The 20,293-nt window shown below is 37.0% G+C and overlaps 1 protein-coding gene across 1 annotated transcript; it reads right to left on the bottom strand.

Moving 5' to 3' along the window:
• Positions 1–1,255: 1,255 nt before the first annotated feature.
• On the bottom strand, positions 1,256–9,706 carry LOC129418158 (uncharacterized). Its single transcript, XM_055173081.2, has 5 exons — positions 9,561–9,706; positions 5,586–5,641; positions 5,380–5,491; positions 5,128–5,261; positions 1,256–5,039 (listed from the first exon to the last, which is right to left on the bottom strand). Exons 2-5 carry the CDS (start codon positions 5,589–5,591, stop codon positions 1,764–1,766), a joined length of 3,528 nt encoding a protein of 1,175 aa, XP_055029056.1. The 5' UTR covers positions 5,592–5,641; positions 9,561–9,706; the 3' UTR covers positions 1,256–1,763.
• Positions 9,707–20,293: the final 10,587 nt, after the last annotated feature.

Below are 20,293 nucleotides of genomic sequence, written 5' to 3' on the forward strand. Positions count from 1 at the left end.
TTAAATAGTATTTCGAGTCCATGGCACATGGTCTGTGGGTCTTTTTCGTGTCATTTTATGTATTGTTTTTTTCCTTTTTTTTCCCTATTTTAAATCATTGTCGCTTGGGGATGGGGTTAGATTTGAGGTTTGGGTTAGCATGTACTTTTACGCAGTGGTGTAGTGGTGTCTGGAGAAGTGGGTATACTCTTAGTTTATGCCCCTAGTAGAAGTGGGTATACTCTTAATGTATGCCCCCAGTAGAAGTGGGTATACCCCATGCCATCAAATAAAGAGGTGGGTATACTCCGTATACCTGCGTATACCCTGCACTACACCACTGCTTTTACGTATTCGTTTCTACATGTTTTTTTTTCTGATTTTAAAACTATTTTCACTTGGGGTTGGGGTTAGAGTTGGGGTTTGGGTTAGGATGTCTGAAATGTAACAGAAAGTTGTCCTTACCCCAACCCCAAGCAACAATGGTCAGAAAACAATACATAAAATGAAACAAAACGAAAGTTGTACAATGGACACGACAAACCATTTACAGAAATGTGTGCAAGTGACACGAAAAAGACATTCGTGCTCATGGCACAAAAATTATGAGTTTTGTGCCATGGACACGAATAAATTAATCAAATTTTGTGGCTATAACAGGACTTTCTGTGAGATCAGTCTGGATGTCTCCCAAAACCTTGTGTCCTTTTTTGTTATATCCATAAGTATGCATGTTTCCCTCATCTATAGAAAACATTATTTTACTGATGTCTAAACTCTGTTATCAGGGGTTTAGGAAATAAAAACAGATATATAGGTAATAACTGCATTCCTGAGGATTTATATTTTTAGTTTGTAGACTGTGCTAATGTCACATTGATAACGCCGGAATTGTTCAGCTGTTCTTCAACAACTGGCCGATGTCTGATAGTGGGAAAATGCTTTTATCTACCAATTTTAAGCCGATATATCTGTGCATCCCTATTCAGCACAGATGTAGAGCGTAAATTGTGTGGATGGCACCTTTCTGGACAGAACAAAATATGTTGTAAGCTTGGTTTCCTGCCCTGCACACCAGCATTTGATTCCTTTTGTCTAAAAGTTAAAGCCATATCTGTTTATGAGCATGAAAATAAAAATAAAACTTTTTATATGAATACTTGTCTTAAGTATATAAAAGAATTTGTTTCATAAAAAAGAAATTCATTTTTAAGCCACTCAGCACATAATGTGACAACTTAATATGAGCTTTGAAAGAAATTAACCATTCTCTGTTATTATCATTAACTTTATTAAACTGAGATTAGTGCCTTTGCAAAAATTTAACAGAGGACACAAGCTTCAACAAACACTTAAAACTGATAACAAGTTTGACATAAACGTGAACTTTTCCCAGTCACAATACTGTTGAATATATATAGTTATATTTATGTATATAAAAACAGAAGTGTAGTGTAAACAAAGGATAATATATTAGATTACTACATGTAAAACAGTGAAAATAAAGTCAGGATTACAGGCTTAGCATATGTTTCCTTCCTTTCAAAAAGATAATACAAGCATCATATTTTAAAGAAGACTTTATACAATTACGCATATACCTGCGTTCATACAAAAATAATTACACCTCTTGCAGATTCTGTAATGCTTTGTTATTAATGCATTCTCCAATCATCATCCTCCAATTCTTTGGAAATCCAAACAGCTGGATGTGCATTAACTACGTGAAGGTGGCGTGGAGTCAGCAGTATCAGACTCCTGTTTCGCAAGGATTTATTTCACCTCTAATCCGTTGTCAAACCAAGCATATTGTTCAAGCTTAAGGAAAGCTTGGCTGTTTTATCATCTCCCTCGCTAGTAGAATCCACCACCGGGTAGTCCTTATCAGCGTCAGGCTTTGTAACTTTAAATGTTCCTCTGTTCAATTTAATAGGGTTGTCTTGTTCAGAGCTTTCGTTACGTGCTTTAGACAACCTCAGCCTTTCTAGAACGTCTACAGCAGATGATTGTCCATTAACCCCAGCAGATGGAGATCTCCAATTTGTCTTGTGTGATGAGGAGGCCATGGCATCAGCCAATTCTTTTGTAGGGTCAGCACTGAGGTCAACCGCTCCAGTGAGCTCTTCCAAAGCGTTGTCAATGCTACTAATAGGAGGCAAGTTGTGTGACTTAAATTTAGGTATGTATTCTGGAAATTTCATTTCTGCTGTGGGACCATCTACTTCTGGTGTGTTAACGGTGATGTCCCCATCTTTTGAATGAGATTTTCGCCAACTGAACGGCCATTTGAACTTATGTTTGGAACCCTCGATATCAGCATTGACACCTGGAACATCAACATCGACCCCAGCATTGGGCAGACTCACGTCAGCCTTAGGAACACCGATCTCAGGTGTAGAGAGGTTTAGATCTGGTCCACCTACGTCAGCAGAAAGGTCAAGATCGGGAGATTTGACTTTAGGGCCGGTCAAGTTGAACTTTTTAAGTGTTGGGAATTTCACCTTTGCTTTGGGAGCATTAATGTCAACATCTGCTGTGGGAAGCCTTGCATTAACATCTGGAACCTTGACATCTGCATCTATTCTAGGTGTAGAGAGGTTGAAATCAGGAGTACCAATCTCAGGTGTAGACAGGTTTAGATCTGGTCCGCCTACGTCAGCAGAAAGGTCAAGATCGGGAGATTTGACTTTAGGGCCGGACAAGTTGAACTTTTTAAGTGTTGGGAATTTCATCTTTGCTTTGGGAGCATTAATGTCAACATCTGCTGTGGGAAGCTTTGCATCAACATCTGGAACTTTGAAATCTGTGTTTACTGTGGGTGCAGAGAGGCTTAGATCAGGTGCTTCTGCATTTAGGTCAATGTCAGGGGTTGTCAGACCTGGAGCAGTAAGATTAGATTTTGGTCTCTTCAATGAGATCAGTTTAAACTTCCCAGATGGAGCCTCAAAGTCTGGGGTCTGAAAATCTAGATTAGGAACAGTTACGTCAGCTTTTGGTAAAGCTGCGTTTAGATCAGGTCCCCTAACTTCAGCTTTGGGAAGGTTCAGATCAACACCAGGTGCGTTCAGTTTTCCTTCGATTTTGGGAACTGAGACATCCAAATCTGCATTAGCATCCAGCTCTGGGCCGTTCAGTTTTGGTCCAAATAAATTCAATTTTGGCATGTTAAAATGTGGCAATTTTCCAGATGGAGCATTAATGTCGACATCTGGGACTTTCAGGTCTGCATCAGGCCCTTCGAGATGTGCTTTTGGCAAATTTAGGTCTACGTTTGGTGTGGAGAGATTGAGACCTGGTGATTTTATATTTCCACCAATGTTCGCAGTTGGAGCTTTCAAGTCAGCTTTTGGCAAATTAAAGTCTAAAGATGGAGAATTTAGACTCAGATCAGGTGCATTTAAATCTAGATCAGGCCCCTTGAGTTCTCCTGTAGGCATGTTCACATCTACATCAGGTGCTTTCACCCTAGGTGCACTGAGACCAAATTTAGGTATTTTAATATGAGGAAATTTGCCTTTGCTAGAGGGGGCATTGATGTCTACATTGGGAGAATTTAAATCTATCTCTGGTGCTTGGAGGTTTAAATCTGGGGATTTAATATGAGCCTCCGGCAAGTCCAGATCTACATCTGGAGCTCCAAGTTTGCCCTTCAATTTGGGTGCTGACAGATTTAGGTCAGGCCCTTGGAAATCTGCTTTAGGTGCTTTCAGGTTAACATCAGGGACTGAGACATCAACATTTGGTGCATTTAGGTTTGCATCAGGCCCTTTCACTTTTGCCCCAGAAAGATTTATTTTTGGCATTTTAAAGTTGGGTTTCTTAAGCTTTCCAGATGGAGCTTTCAGATCAACATCTGGTGCATCCACATCAATGTTTGGAGATTCAATGTCCAGCTCTGGTGAAGAAATACCGCCCTTTAATTTTGGTGCAGAGAGGTTAAGGTTTGGTGCCTTGACATCTAGATCTGGACCATCCAGTTTAGCTTTTGGCAGATCAATATCTACATTAGGGGATGACAAGTTAAAGTCCGGTGTCTGTATGTCTGCGTCTAGATCTGGACCTTTCACCTTTGGTTTATGTAAGTTAATCTTTGGCATTTTAATGGTAGGGAATTTGTGCTTTCCAGATGGAGCATGAATGTCCACATCAGGTGCGTTTAAATCAACATTGGGTGTCTTTAGTTCTGCTTTTGGTAAAGCCACATTTAGGTCTGGGGTGCTGATTCCTCCTCCTATCTTTGGTGCTGAAAGATCAGGTGTCGAGACATTTGCATCCAAGTCAACTTCCGGTGCTTTAACCTTTTTCTTAAACGGCCACCTCTTTTTGCCAGATGGAACATCTATATCTACTCCTGGCAGATCCATGTCAACATTTGGGGCACTGACATCTGCATTTATCTTTGGTGTACTGAGATCTGCATCAACGTCCACATCTGGTAGTTTTACTTTTGCATTTTTCTTCTTAAATTTGGGGAATTTGAACTTGCCAGATGGGGCCTCGACATTGGCTTTTGGTGATTCAATGTTTAGATCTGGGCCACTTAGGTGAGTTTTGGGCAAGTTCACGTCTATTTCAGGGGAGTTGATGTCTCCATTAATCGTGGGGGCTGATAGACTCAGATCAGGGGTTTTTAGATCAGCGTTTAAGTCTGGGGCAGTTAAATTCACATCACCATCAAACTTAGGTTTTTTGGTATGTAAATTGAAGTTGGGCATCTTAAACTTGGGGGATTTGGTGGTCAATTCAGGTTTGTCCAGATTGACAGAAACATCTGGAGTGTTTAGTTTAGGGGTGGAGACACTGACATCAGGTGCTTCAACTGTGCCATCCAAACCTGAACCTTTGATCTTTGGCAGGTCAAAAGTTGGCATTGTGAACTTTGGAACGCTGAAGTTAGGTGTGGATTCATTTAGCTCAACATTTGGCATTTCTCCATTTATTGTGGGGGTTGAGATTCCACCCTTGAGGTTCGGTGCATTTATTCCTCCATTTAGTCCTTTGACACGAACACCGGGTGCTTGAAGTCCTGCCCCACTGTTCAATCGAAGATCTCCAAGAGACTAGAAGTGTGAAGATGAAGATGAAATATGAACAAAGAAGTATTTTGCTTGTGAAATTCTTCTTGTATTATATTTGCAATGTTCTTACCAGCCCTGCATTCAGATCTCCTGCAGTCTTAAGTTCAAGATTCTTGTCATAAGGCTCAATGATTTTGATCAGCTTCAGTACATCGTCTTTACTGAGATGATCAAGGTGAATGGTGGCAGCAACAAGCTGGTCACCTGGAAGAACCATCAAACAGACCATGTTTTACACTATTTTAAATTATTTGAGGCAAAGTAATTACTCTCAAGACATGTGAAATGTAAGGTACATGTACATCTTTAAATAGGTTTTTACCTTTTCTCAGATTAACTGCAGGATTTCTAACACCCGTGACGATGACGCCTCCTTCATCCGTGTCCTCCAAAACCACACTCTCCGAGAGAGCAAGAGTCTGACTTTCACCATTCTGAACACGAACATGGAAAGTTATTATTATTTGATTATACATACATATTATTGTATGCATCAAAGAGAATAGTTTGTGATGACAGGACACCAACCATCATTTCTAAGTTTTAAATACTGGACATGTCATGAAAACCAGTTCTCAGGTGATCTGTCAAAACAAAAAGGAACAAGACTTTAAAACAACAACAACAACTCATTTTTAGGAATCATTCTCATAGAATTACAATAGAAATGGCTGTCTGGCCCACAAATTTCATGGTCGTTCAACAATTCATTTTACTTCGTAATTTTGGGGAACATACAGCAAAATATGGTGACTAATCAGAATGAGTCAGAACTTAATGGGAATCGGAGACTGCGGCTGGTTTCAGACCACAAGACTTTGGAGAATCCCCAGCATCTTCAAAACAAAGCTGTTACATGCAGTCATCACTCCTATATAAATGTATGGGTTTAACGTCCTCAATAATCCCCTCCTACACTGTTTTATACATTTGTTGCATCTGTATTGCATCATTCAATAGCACACAACACTGACCATTGGTGAGTTCAACATGACTAAGTGAAGAATTTGATCGGTGCTGATAAAACTATAGATTGAAGCATTATAGCAACTAACTGTAGCTTGTTAGAGAAGAGAAAGAGGAAGTGGCCAGGAAATGTCAGGAACCACCTCCAGTTGTTTCATGAGATGCAGTAGCTTGTAAGGGTGGTTGCGATTAATCATTCATTTACCATTACTAAATAGAAGATATGATTACAGTATTTCACATTTTTGGCAGACCACATTACTGAATCATTGTCAGTAGACAAAAGTAGATAATCAACTAGCTGCGGAGATGACATATTTTATGAGCAAAACCTGTAAACAACTTAGCACTTCCAGTTATCTCATCTTGAGATCAGTGGGTTTTATCTATGTTCTGAGTGCGATTGAGTAGAGGCGGGGACTAATTTGAATATTCATAGAGCTGCATATACTAAATAAGGTAAGGGTGTAAAGTTATAGTGAAGCTGTTTTAAAGCATGAGGAAATCACTCAATGTTCAAAGATCGACAACAGGGGGACTTTAATAAAGTTTGAAAGGGTTGTTGGAAGGTTGGTGATGATGATGTAGAAGTTTATCAAAAGTGATGTAATTCAATTATAGCATTTTAATTTCTAGTAAACACATTTAGATTACAAAAAATGATAAAAGTTGTGTTCATTTGTCAAGATTATCTTGATGGATACAACGTGTAAGTATCATGACATTCGCTGATCATAGAACGATAATTGTTTTTAGATAATCCAAAATCCTATAGATTTTTTTAGTATGAAATGGATATTTTTATTTTTCAAGCATTCTGACTTATTAACACAGTTATAGAGGTGTTTCAAAAAGGCAGTTGCGCGTGTTACAGAGTATTTCTGTGCCGAATGCACTTCGTACAAGTTTCGGAAAGTTTTTTTTCGATTACAGGTCCAGCTGACGTTTCAGGGGTTTCTATACGTATCACTTCTTTACTTCCCCCGGAAAACCCCGCCCACCCGTCAATCAGCGGGAGAAGCTAGGACTTGCAAACATCACATCACACAGCTTTGTTTAATTTCAAAACTCAACAATGGCACGAAAGAAGACGTGAGTTTTTGGATGTAAGGAGAAGAAAGCCAGCCTTATGGAAACAATGGATATAGTTTGTTTATCCGGGGGTAGCAGCGGAGTTTTGCGTGTGTGTTTGATGTGCTGGATTTCATTGAAAAGTCCTAACCGGGTCATGAGTTGCATGCTGTAAGTAAGACTTCTGTCTTATGTTGGAAATAGGCACGTGCATATTATATAAATGACACGAACATGTAGTGAATCATAAGTTAAACAGTGTTTTATAGTGTTGCGTGACCCATACTCGCTCCTCCCGCAGTAGTAACTCCTCCTTCTTCATTTTTTCGTACGTTATTGGAAAGATTCGGTAAAGCTAATCTTTCTTTTATAAATCTGATTAAAGTAAAGACTCTTCGGAGATATAAAGGATGTAATACTAGGTACTCCAGATTAACATCAGAAATGCAGCATGCGTTACGTGAGCTTTAAGGTTTGTTGAAGCACCAAAAATCATTCTTTGCTGCCAAGAACCCTTTTACAATCTTTGATTTTAAGTGTTGCATAATAACCTCAAAATGACCCAATTTACCTGAATTAACTCTTTGGGTATTCATTGGCATGACTCATTAGTTAAGATTGGAATTAACAAAAAGCTAAGCATTTTTCCTGTAACCAGTGTTAAACTTTGATTCTTTCTGTTGATATTCTTGTTAAAGTTGGCATTCTGTATCTTTACCAGCTTGTTTAGTTTGTGTATTTGGTTTGTATGTGTGGAATGCTTGAGGAATTGATGGAGTGTAAAAAATGAGGAGAAGCAGGTTGTTCAGATGAAAGAATGGTGATGAGATAAATACCATGTCAAGATGAATCTCTCTATCTCTCTCTTCCATGCTTCCTGTTTGTTTCTTGGAAGGATACTTAATTGAATATTTTCTCTATAGAGGGTTGATTGTGAGATGTCTTAATTCCAGAACCAAAGTGAAGTTGTTTTCTAAACATTTGCTCAATAATGAGTTTAAACAGCAATAGAAATTATTTAATATATTTTAGCTCCCACACCACCACAATGCCACCCTACCCCCTATGAAAATTACCATTGTTTCACTATATGCAAATAAAACAAAAACAACTTGGTTACTATATTTAAGCCATGGTTATCACATGGTTTTGCTGCAGTAACCATACATTATCCATCCATGGTTATTGTAGTAAAACTATGATTTTTTTCAAATGCTAATCAATACACACAAAAAAACATTGTTGCTATACACTCTAAGAAAGGATGTGTTCATTTTAGCGCATTGTTTTGTGTTATCCTATTTAACACATTTTGTGTTATTTTAACACATTATGTTTTATTTCATGTTGATTTTGAGTTCAAATAAATAAAAGTGACAACACAGTGTGTAATTTTAACACATTATGTGTCATTTTGTGTCGATTTGTGTCAAAATATAACACAAGTTGTGTTAAAATGTGTTGTTTCAATAATAACACAGAGTTGGGTGGATTTTGGGACAACGCTTTTAGTGTGTTGTCAAAGAATCAACACTAATGTGTTGTTTTTAACACATTCGTTCTAAGAGTGTACAGTTTTACTATAATAAAAATTGTTAATTTTCATGAGGGACATCGTCTGCAATACAGAATGCAACAAATTCCCAAATGCTTACTACTGAAAAACCCTAGTGCTAAAAATGCTGCAGTTAAAATGATATTATATTCAACTCAGTTTTAGTTATAAAGCACTTTCAAAACCATTCAAATGGGCCAACTATGGAAGGTATTTTTAGACTTTTTTGAATTAAATAATTAAATGATAAAATAAAAATAAAATCGCAAAATATGTCCCAAATTAGAAAATTAAATGCTTAAATAAAAATTTTAACATTAAATTAAATGATTTCATTTTCATTTTCAAAGTGATGAAGCATTCCGGCCAAATTGAAAAATAAAATTAAATTGATGATTTGACATTTCATTTTCCATATAATCTTAAGTCAACCAACGTGCTGTCTATACTTATAAATAATAATAAAACACATGGAAACATGCGATAATAAAATAAAAAAAATAAAAACACATTGACTATATTAAATAATCATTGACACGATGATTATAAGAACATTATTAAAACGATTTAACTCAGCGAAACAGCACAAATATCCTGTTCAGTTTCGCTGAACAATTTAGGTGAGCAAAGAGAAGCGCAATCTCATCACATTACAACAATCAGGGTAAGAAAGTCAACAGCATAGAAACATATCTACATTTAGATCAGAATTACTATATTTGTTCTGTGTCTTTTGTTTGACACGTCTCTACAAAATTGTGTACAAAATATGGAATGGTTTTGCCAGTGAATCGACTTAAATGTAAAAAAATCATTTGTGTGATAAAACAATGTTTGCATTATGATGTTACTTCTAATGTTGTGTAAATGATGACACAAACACATGTGAAATTTGAGAGTGACCCACTTACCCACTGTTGTTCATGTGAGTGTATCTGCGGCAGCTGATGTTGACACTTCCAAACTCCAAATGAATGTGACTATCTCATACCTGCTCACTTGGATGAAGTTTCTGTCAGATAGTTGCACGCATAGCCACCAAACAGGTTCTACAGCACCAACATGACTTCCCTGCCAACCACACACAGTAACACACCGAAACTACAAAGAAACAGGGCAAAGTCTGAAAGTGATTGAAGAGATTGGAAGTTTACATGGAGATGCATTGCCTTTAGGAGAGCTAACATTAAGAAGTTGTGTTCCACAGAACATCCTGCTAATGCATTCTTTAGACATTTTTATGATAAAACTTCAGTTTTCAAATACATGTGAATCAAATCATGTGCAACAGCAGCATGAAGAATAGAGCATGATACAAAAATCAACATGATGACAAACATAATCAACATTTATTTTGGCTGCAAATTTCAAGAGCATGGTAAACCTACATACTACAATACATAGCTTAATTTAACCTGTGTGTCTCAATCAGTTCCCGTAGCTCTTTAGGTCGTGAATAAGTAAATTGTGTACACGGACTGACGTAGCACTGATATTTCGTTTTTAAATACAATATGAAATACAAAGTATTTTATGCAGGAGTGGTCACAATGAGGCAACACAAATGAGAAACTGACCACCCGCTGGTCGCGCCGGGAACTCACATATGCGAATTTGTCAAATCAAATTTTTAAATAGGTGCTATATTTACTAACCGACTGATAATAATTCTACGTGGCATTGATTTAACAAGGTGCTGAAAGCATTCTTTAGAAATGTTGGCCCATATTGATAGGATAGCATCTTGCAGTTGAGATTTGTGGGATGCAACTCCAGGGCATGAAGCTCCCGTTCCACCACATCCCAAAGATGCTCTATTGGGTTGAGATCTGGTGACTGTGGGGGCCATTTTAGTACAGTGAACTCATTGTCATGTTCAGGAAACCAATTTGAAATGAGTCAATCTTTGTGACATGGTGCATTAACCTGCTGAAAGTAGCCATCAGAGGATGGGTACATGGTGGTCATAAAGGGATGGACATGGTCAGAAACAATGCTCAGGTAGGCCGTGGCATTTAAACGATACCCAATTGGCACTAAGGGGCCTAAAGTGTGCCAAGAAAACATCCCCGACACCATTACACCACCACCACCAGCCTGCACAGTGGTAACAAGGCATGATGGATCCATTTTCTCATTCCGTTTAAGCCAAATTCTGACTCTACCATCAGAATGTCTCAACAGAAATCGAGACTCATCAGACCAGGCAACATTTTTCCAGTCTTCAACTGTAATTTTGGTAAGCTTGTGCAAATTGTAGCCTTTTTTTCCTATTTGTAGTGGAGATGAGTGGTACCCGGTGGTGTCTTCTGCTGTTGTAGCCCATCCGCCTCAAGGTTGTGCGTGTTGTGGCTTCACAAATGCTTTGCTGCATACCTCGGTTGTAACGAGTGGTTATTTCAGTCAAAGTTGCTCTTCTATCAGCTTGAATCAGTCGGCCCATTCTCCTCTGACCTCTACCATCAGCAAGGCATTTTTGCCCACAGGACTGGGACATACTGGATGTTTTCCCTTTTCACACCATTCTTTGTAAACCCTAGAAATGGTTGTGCGTGAAAATCCCAGTAACTGAGCAGATTGTGAAATACTCAGGCACCAACAACCATGCCACGCATATTTATAATTTATTCTCATCTAAAGTAATCTTAAAACTACATTTGGTGACCCAGACATAGTATTATTAAGAAACTGTTATTATGTTCGCTTTTGCAATGTTGTATGAAGATCTTCAAAAAAAGGTCACAGGTAAGGGAACATAGGGTGCATTGATGCTCCCTGTTTTTTGCGTTGCATTTTGGGAATTTTTAGAAACTAATGTTCCAGTGCACTGGAAGTATTTTGTGATGAGACAGCCCAACTTCCTGATCAGCGCTTTGACTACTGATTAAGCTGATTGAGATGGACCCAAACACTAATAAAGGTGCTTCACAATGCCACAGAAGAACCCTTTTTGGCCAACTTTTTTTAAAAGTGCAGCCAGTGACATTATTAAAAAATTGCAAATTGAACTTAAAAACTTGAAATATACTAGTCAACATTTAAAGTGGATCAAAAAAGTTTATCAAAGTTGTCCTAAGACAAGAACAATTATTGGGTATTGGTTTTAAGACAACTTTTAGAAAAGGTTTTGATCCACTTCAATTGTTGACTAGTCACTAGTTTACTTCAAAGTCACCATGAAACGGAAGTAGCGATTGCCTTATTTTCCCCATGGTGACGTATATTCGATTAAAATTGGCTTCTGAAATGAAATAAGGCAGGGCTGGATTTGAATTTGTCCATCGAGATCTGATTGGATCATTTGAATGTGGGTTGTGTTGCTAATTGTTAATCGCAGGGATCTTCTCCCGGACTCCACCCACCTTCGATACCATATGACCGGAATAAGTAAAGAGAGATCATTTGAGGAGGGGAGGAGATTTACATTTTTGATTAAAGATAATGAGGGCACATGATTTTTTTTTTAAAATAATGAAGCTCACAGATAAGTCACTTATTTAAAAAAACACAATATTCCAAAACAAATTACAGTTTTTCCTTTAAATTTCATGGCGACTTTAATTTCCATGACTTACTAATATAAAATAAAAATGACCACAAAATTGTTTGCGTTAGATACTCATTTTAAAATATAAAATATCTGATGTCATTAAATATGAAAATAACACAATATGACAAGGATGACCCTGAGAAAAGTCATTAACCTATTGTTAGCACAGAAAGTTCGGCAGCAATAAAATAAAGTAAAACAAAATCTAAGTCTAACCGTAAAATACAATCTAAACTACAATTAAAATGACCCTTAATAAACAGGTAACACTTTACAATAAGGTTGTATTTGTTAACATTAGTTAACAATGCATTAGGTAACATGAGCTAACAATGAACAGTAATATTGTAACATTAATTAATCTTTGTTAATGCTAGTTAATGCAAATACAATTCTTCATGTTAGTTCACTCTGCATTAAGTCATGTTAACAGTTACAACTTTTGATTTTAAAAGCGAGATGGTGCTGGGTCCCTACACAGGCGCGGGGGATGGGGTTGGGTTTCACACCAAAAAGTTTGATAACCACTGATGTAAGATAATGCATGAACTAATATAACCTTGTTGTAAAGTGTTACCAGTAAACATATTTTACAAGCAAATTTAAAAACTACAATAACCCCGCTGTCCACTATTTTATAATGGGATATTCCTCAAAACTAAACAATACTGACAGTTTGTCAAGGATGTAATGCAATAACTAACATTGGGGAGATAAGGATACAATTCTATCACATTGCCATTTAAAAACCCACATTGTTAGTGGCACCATGACCTTACAAATGGCAAATCCTTACAAATACAACATATTGCTGTAACTCATGTCAGCAGTGAAACACTTAAGATCCAAGAATTGTGTTTGCCTGGGTTTGGCTTTATGTTCTTGTTCCACACACCCTTAAGTGGTTTCTGCATATGAATGAATAGACATGCAAGAAGGTTTCAGTACTTCAGTAAGTTAAACATCAGTTACTGTAGTATTGGAAACACTAATGCAACACCCACAAACCTTGACTGAGCAGTTTTGCACTACTGGGAAGTATTGGATCATTTTAACCCTTAAACCGTTCAACTGGAAATTAATAATATTTGAGAAAGGTCATCTGGTGAAACTAGTTTTACATTTTTTTCTCTTACTTATGAAGTAAGTTTTCATTCCTGTGAATTATAACATCTTCACTGTAGCTTTTTGTTTCTTTTAAGTCATGAACTGCAGTATATCCACATTTCTAAGTAATAAGTAATAAGTGTTTACACTGTTACTCATTCTGTCCTGATGTAATCAAGCATGCAGGCCTATGTCTCAGGATGTGGATATTGACTGCCATTACCACTTCCATTTATTTTTACTCTTTATATGTGCTACACATATCATAGATAAACAACTTTTGGCTATATGGTTCTATAAAGAACCTTCAACGTTAAAAAAAGAACCTTTCTGTTTTGCAAAAGGGTTTTTGTAGTGGAAGGGTAACAAAGAAATGGTTCATTGGGGAACCGAAAATGGGTTATCTATGACATCACTCAAGTGTGAAACATTTTGTAGCACCTTTATAATTAAACATGCTCATGCAAAAGTGGAAATGCAAGTATAGCATGCACTACATGTTAAGGTTCAAGTTCAGTTATCTCTGACCCGTGAATGTTTACGCGTGAAAAAAGACTGTAGGCCATGTAGTACTGAATTGCAAAGTTAGATAGTTTAACAGTTTCACCATTTCTGAGTTCAGGATTTGTTAGGCAGGCCTAAAATGGTGGCTTGAGTACGCACTTAAGCCACCATACAGTATATGGCCCTACCACACAATCATGAGCTTCATTCAGGTTGTAGCCGTATTTTAAAGTTGAGAGAGATGGGAGCATGCCCACAAGTGGGCGTGGTTTCAGTGCAAACAGCGGACACACCCCTACCACTTGAGAGCAGAGAATCCTCTATTTTTCCAAGACACTTTTTATTTACTTGCCGTTTTTTGCCATCATTAAATATTTGGTTGGATGATTAATAAGAACACACAAAGACATGTAAAGCAGTATTAGCAGTGTGCCCATTTTTGTTCTTCTTCTACTATTTAGTTCTTGTGATCGAGCACCTGCCCTAAATAGTTTTTTTGGATGTGGACACATTTTACTCTTTTTTTTGGTTAATAACACACGAGGCGTGACAAACTTAGATCATATTTAACATCTGACTTTACAGAGACTTTAATAGAGGATTTCCATGTCATTGACTGAGCACTTGAATACAAACTAAGTGCCAGGCCTAACAGCCTGCTCCAGCGCAAATGCCTGTTTTGTTGTTAAAAAAACATCAGGATTTACTAGTGACACAAAGTGAAATTAGCGCGAAAAGAAATGACATTCACTTTTTGCGACTGACCTTATTTCATGTGCATTCGTAGGTGTTTCTCTTTCAGACGGAAAATTTATAGAAGGTAAAAATTTAAATATATTGGTCAAATTACTGGCATTTTGACCACCATTCAACACCTCTCATTTTTTGTGCCTATGTTCTTTAACCTGCGCCTTGACAGTAAATCACCCACAGAAAGTTCCCATCAGTGCTTTATTGAAATTGCGCTCCTACCGTAATTTGCCCTGTTTAGTAAATCTTGCCAATTTTCAAAATTCACTGTTAGACTTAACTGTAATTTCTACAGTTACTTACCGCAAAATGCCCAGTAAACTACCACAATTTTCTTTTCCAGTTCATTACTGTAATATGCATTGCATTATGGGTATTAAAGGACAAGTTCGGTATTTTACACTTAAAGCCCTGTTTTCAGATTGTTTATGATGAAATAGAATGGTTTTGACTGAAATTTGGACATATGCTGCCCCGAGAATTTTCAGGTGCTTCTTGTATCACCTCCCACCTCTATAATGGCTGTATAGGTGCACTGGAACAATCCTTCCTAAAATGCATTAAAATTTCATTTACAAAGACGTGAAACCCACCGAGTGGTCAGGGGTGTTCACTGATATGCTCACAAAAATCGCTGCAAAATACGCATTTTAACAGGTTTTATCGTAGTTTTTGCCAACTCCATTGACTTGTATTAGATGTGCTGTGAGGTACGGTATTACTCCGCGCCGGGAACTTTGTTTGTATTCTTGCAATTGGCAAAGGCAGATTATCGCCACCAACTGGGCTATTATTCAAGCTCTCAACGGCAGATTGTACGAGTGTGAGGCGTTTGGAAAAATAGGTCCACAACTCTACAACGAATGCTAAAACACCTGTTGGAAAGCATCTTTTGCAGCGATCCTTGCGCGAGCACACCAGTGAACACCCCCGACCACTCGGCGAGTGTCACGTCTTTGTAAATGAAAGTTTAATGCATTTTAGGAAGGATTGTTCCAGTGCACCTATACACACATTGTAGAGGTGGGAGGTGATACAAGAAACACCCGAAGATTCTCGGGCCAGCATCATGTGTCGAGGTTTCGGTCAGAGCCGTTCTATTTCATCGTGAACGGTCTGAGGGCAGGGCTTTAGGTGTAAAATACCGAACTTGTCCTTTAACATTTAATTTAGAGTGATTTACTGTATGTTTTGAATTTGTGGTAGACTGCTGTAAAACAACAGCAGTAGTGCTACTGTAGTTGAATAAAATAGTGTTATAAAAGCATATAAAATGGAAAAATAAAATATATCTATAAAATTAAATACAATTTATTTGTTATGCTTTTAGCAGTGAAGCAAATTTTAAAATGTGAATTGTTTTTCAGCAGTGTAAATAATTTACTGAGAATTGTAGATAGAAAAGGGATTATGGATAAATGCTTGACCGTAAGATTTGAATTTGACCTCAAGACTTAGTGACGCCAAGATTTCACTCCTCAGAGTGTCGGGAGAGTGACAGAAGAGGCTACTTGGGGAGTGTAGCGAGTAACTTTCATCAAGCGACTCTGTAGCACTCTGGTAGTGTTACGGACTTATGACTTGGGCGATCTGAGTTTGATTCCCCTTCAAGGCAATTTTTTAAAACTAGGTTACAGTAAGCGTATTATACAGTAAAATGAAACTGCGGTAAAGGCATCATACTGTAAAAAACATGTACAGTTATGGTACTGTAATAGGGCAGTTACACAACACGTTGCCAGTTACCGCATACAAAAAAAGTCTAACAGTGTTCATTATTGTCGTATTTAGATAGACAGAGCTTTGTTAAATGTGTGACATCATACCTTGGTGCCCATATTTCTCGAATTGTTTTAAGTAACTTTGCAGGCCTGAAGCATAACCACACCTTTAACCAACATTCTGAGCTTATGCCTACAAAGTCTTTTTGCACAAAATTAAACAGAAGACACAACTGCACATCTTCACAATAGAGGGTTTATTAGTCATTGTCAGAGTGTAAAATAAACTCTCTCAATTGTGCAATTGTAAATGTTTACAGTTCTGCACATATGGTTTACTACATAAGCAAAATGCGGTTAACGTGATTGAAAGCTTTATAATGCGTGGGGCAGATTGTATATTTGGTGCAAATAAGCAGTGCTTCGTGTGATTATTTTCCTCTGTTTATTCAGCAAAGCTCCTTTGACCGGACTGTCATGAACCACAGATGTATTACAAGACCTCAGAAAGTGTTTAAAATTGGAAAGCACCTTGTGTACCTAGCGTAAGCTCATGGATGAAGATTGACTCTGGCACTGAGCTTGTGCAGTTGTTGCTACATGTCTACGGTAAGAGCTTTGCCTCAAGGGAGAACTTTGGAGTTGAATCGTTGACTTATTTATTTGCGCTACATCTAAGTCTTGATGTCTGGGCGTCAGGTACGAACTTGTCTGCTTCATTGTGTCTATATAATGAAATACAGTCATCAGCAACCTACAAACAAAGGAACTCCCTCAGTTATAAACATGTTAAGAATCCTTCACTAATTGATAAAGACTGTTGTTGAACTTCATACTAGTGGGAACTCGGAGAATGTTGCTTCCCTCACCGGAGAAGAAACAGGTGTCTGAAAGTCATCATATAGGGCAACACACAGATAACTAAGTTTGGTCAACTCAAATTCTTGTGTTGGCTGTTGTCACTGTATATGATTGAGCAACTGCAGAGTGCTTGAATTGTTGAAGCACATTTTTCACATTGCACAAACTACCATCGACAGGCTGCTGAATGTTTCAGATGCCGCTGATCCGGTTATAACACACTACTGTTGTTACTAAAGAAACACTAGCAGTTAAAATGCAAAAGCCGTAAACAGTGCATTGTACATAATCTAAGGGTATTTCCAAGTAAAACTTTTTATTTAATTAAATAATAAATAATAAAGATAATCATTAAAAAATAAAGAGGTTATAAACATGCATAATATAAAAGCAGATAAACATTTATTTAAATATGCATATTATAAAAGCAGATATATCTGAATACATATTTAATACGGTTTTACCAACAACTGTTACGTAAAGCAATACTCCAGTCAAATATTAAAATTACCTCATGATTTACTCACCCTCAAGCAATCTGAGATACATATGTCTATCATCTTTCAGACCAACACATTAGGAGTTATTTTAGTAAATTGTCCTTGCTTTTCCAAACTTTTCACATTGGAAAGCAATGGTCAGGGAAAACTTAACTTTAAAGCCCCACACAGCTTCAATGGGTTAATAAAGGTCTTTTGCAGGTAATCGATACAATTTTGTAAGAAAAATATCCATAAACTTTATAAACTGTAATAACTAGCTTCTATACCGACACCATCTTGGACTTACGCAATTCAATCCCAGTCTTAAGAAATTTCGTAATATAGTCACGTTACTTTTTGATTCTTTTTCGTGATATTGTCACGAATTTCCGAGTTTTTTCGTGATCGTATCACAAATTTCATTCTGTTTACGTGTAATTGTCACGTATTGGTTACTCAACTGCCTTGTCCTATTTTCTCACCACCGTCACTTCGGTTCAGGATTAGATTTACATAAAATTACATCCTTACCCAAAACCAACTCTAACCCTAATGCCAGGCGACAATGGTTTAAAATTATGAAAATAGAAAAAAATAATTCCGCAAAAAAATTATATAAACCAATACTTAAAGTGACATCCTAACGCAAACATCGAATCTAATCCTAAACCGAAGCAACAATGGTTTGCAAATAGGAATAAGCAGTATGTGACAATTACACATAAACAGAAATTCATGATACAATCACGAAAAAAAAAAACGGAAAATCGTGACAATATCATTAAAAAAGAATAAAAAAAGTTACGTTACTATATCATGAAATTTCGTGAGACTGGGTAGGTGATTCACGAAAGTCACTGTGCAAAGTACCTATGGCAACCAAAGCTGAAAAATGTTCTAAAAAAAATCACATCGATTAACCGCAGAAGACCTTTATTAACCCATTGGAGCCGTGTGGATTACCTCTGTGAAGGATGATGCACGTTTTTGGGGTTGTACAGTGACAATAGATATTCTATTTGATTCTAAAGTCAGAAGTTGTTCGCTGATCCCAATTTTATTATACAGAAAAGCAAAGACTTTATGGGCTGGTCTGAAAGATATGTGCTGGACATATGTATCTCAGATGGCTTGCGGGTGAGTACATTATGGGGTAATTTTGATATTTATCCCTTTAACAAAAGCTTTAATTCTTGTGATTGTTTTGATATTTCTTAGAAAGACTGACGCAAACTGTCTAAACTGACACGCATGACTATCTTATGACTCAAGGCAAGACAATACAAAAGGACTTATACAGACAAAGAGAAAATCTGAGCCAATCAATCTACATCCCAAATTCCAGAGGTCTATGAGCACACGTCCGATTTGGTTCGATTCGGTTATAATTGTTTCTGTAATGTGCATGGCCAATAACTCATCTGTTGCTGGTTCTCAATAGTACCCCTGTAAACTAAGGCGTGGCAGAGATTGAACACCGTGACTTCAGGAATGCAACAACTCCACATTCCCATACAGGTATTTGTAACTTAAGACAAATTGCACAAGGTCAGAGCACCTTAAAATTAAGATATACAGTAGGCAGATCTTATGAATGGGTTTATGAATGGTTGAGTGTTAGCTGAGAGACACTTAAAATATAGGTTTATTCAATAGGATTGTCCACACTCTCAGAAAAAAATATAAAAGTTGTCCCTGGGACAGTTCTTTTTAAGAAAGGTACTTATATGTATCATTTTGGTAGAGATATGGATGTTTGAGGTACCAGTATGTACCTCTAAGGTACCAATGTGTACTTCTGAGGTACTAATACGCAGTGTTAGGGAAAGCTACTTTTAAAAATAATAAATTACAATATTAAGTTACTCCCCAAAAAAACTAACTAATTGTGTTACTTATTTACTTCTCATGGAAAGTAATGCTTACGTTACTTTTTAGTTACTTTTGCTTTACTTTTTCTTGGCTGAGGCTTGATCTCTTTCAGGCCTTGCAGGTGTTTTTATGAATGAAAAGTTCTGCATTTAGAAATTGCATATTTCATCACAAAAATGTCGAGCTCTGCCCAGCCATCTCAGTTTCTGACTTAAAGTGTTCCCACATAGGCGTGTACGCATAGAGTGCATAATGTGACTACGTTTAGTTTAATTCAGTACATCATTTTTTTATCTAATTAATTAAACTAAAAAACTTGCATTACTTTTTTAAAAAAGTAACTCAAATATTAATGTGTACATTTGAAAAGTAATGTGTTACTTTACTCGTTACTTTAGAAAAGTAATATTATTTATGTAATGCACATTACTTATAATGCATTACCCCAACATGCACCTTTTAGATGACAAATTTTGTACCTTCTTGTAATTTTTTTTGGGGGGGATTAGCTCATCTGGGACTACTTATATTAAGGGCTGTTAATTTTTTTAATGGATTAAGAATTTTTTTTTAACTGTTTACCCCAAAATGAAAATAAATGAATATTTCCAGGGCTCAATGCAAAGAATTTTTAATACTGGCCCATGGTTCAGGTTTTGACTTGCCCTGCCAAAATGTTCACTGGCACCAATAAAAAAATGTCTGTGTCATATATTTAAAAATAATAATTCAAAAGTCAAATATAATTGTATACATATACAACAGACATGTTCCAACGAAAAAAGGTTCCCAAGTTT

Source organism: Misgurnus anguillicaudatus, chromosome 7 (genome assembly GCF_027580225.2).
Source record: "Misgurnus anguillicaudatus chromosome 7, ASM2758022v2, whole genome shotgun sequence".
Lineage (NCBI taxonomy): Eukaryota > Metazoa > Chordata > Actinopteri > Cypriniformes > Cobitidae > Misgurnus > Misgurnus anguillicaudatus.

Coding starts and splice junctions, on each gene's coding strand:
- LOC129418158 (XM_055173081.2), bottom strand. Junction 5,262..5,379: donor TGCAGTTAATCTGAGAAAAG/GTAAAAACCTAT, acceptor TGGTTCTTCCAG/GTGACCAGCTTGTTGCTGCC. Junction 5,040..5,127: donor GAGATCTGAATGCAGGGCTG/GTAAGAACATTG, acceptor TCACACTTCTAG/TCTCTTGGAGATCTTCGATT.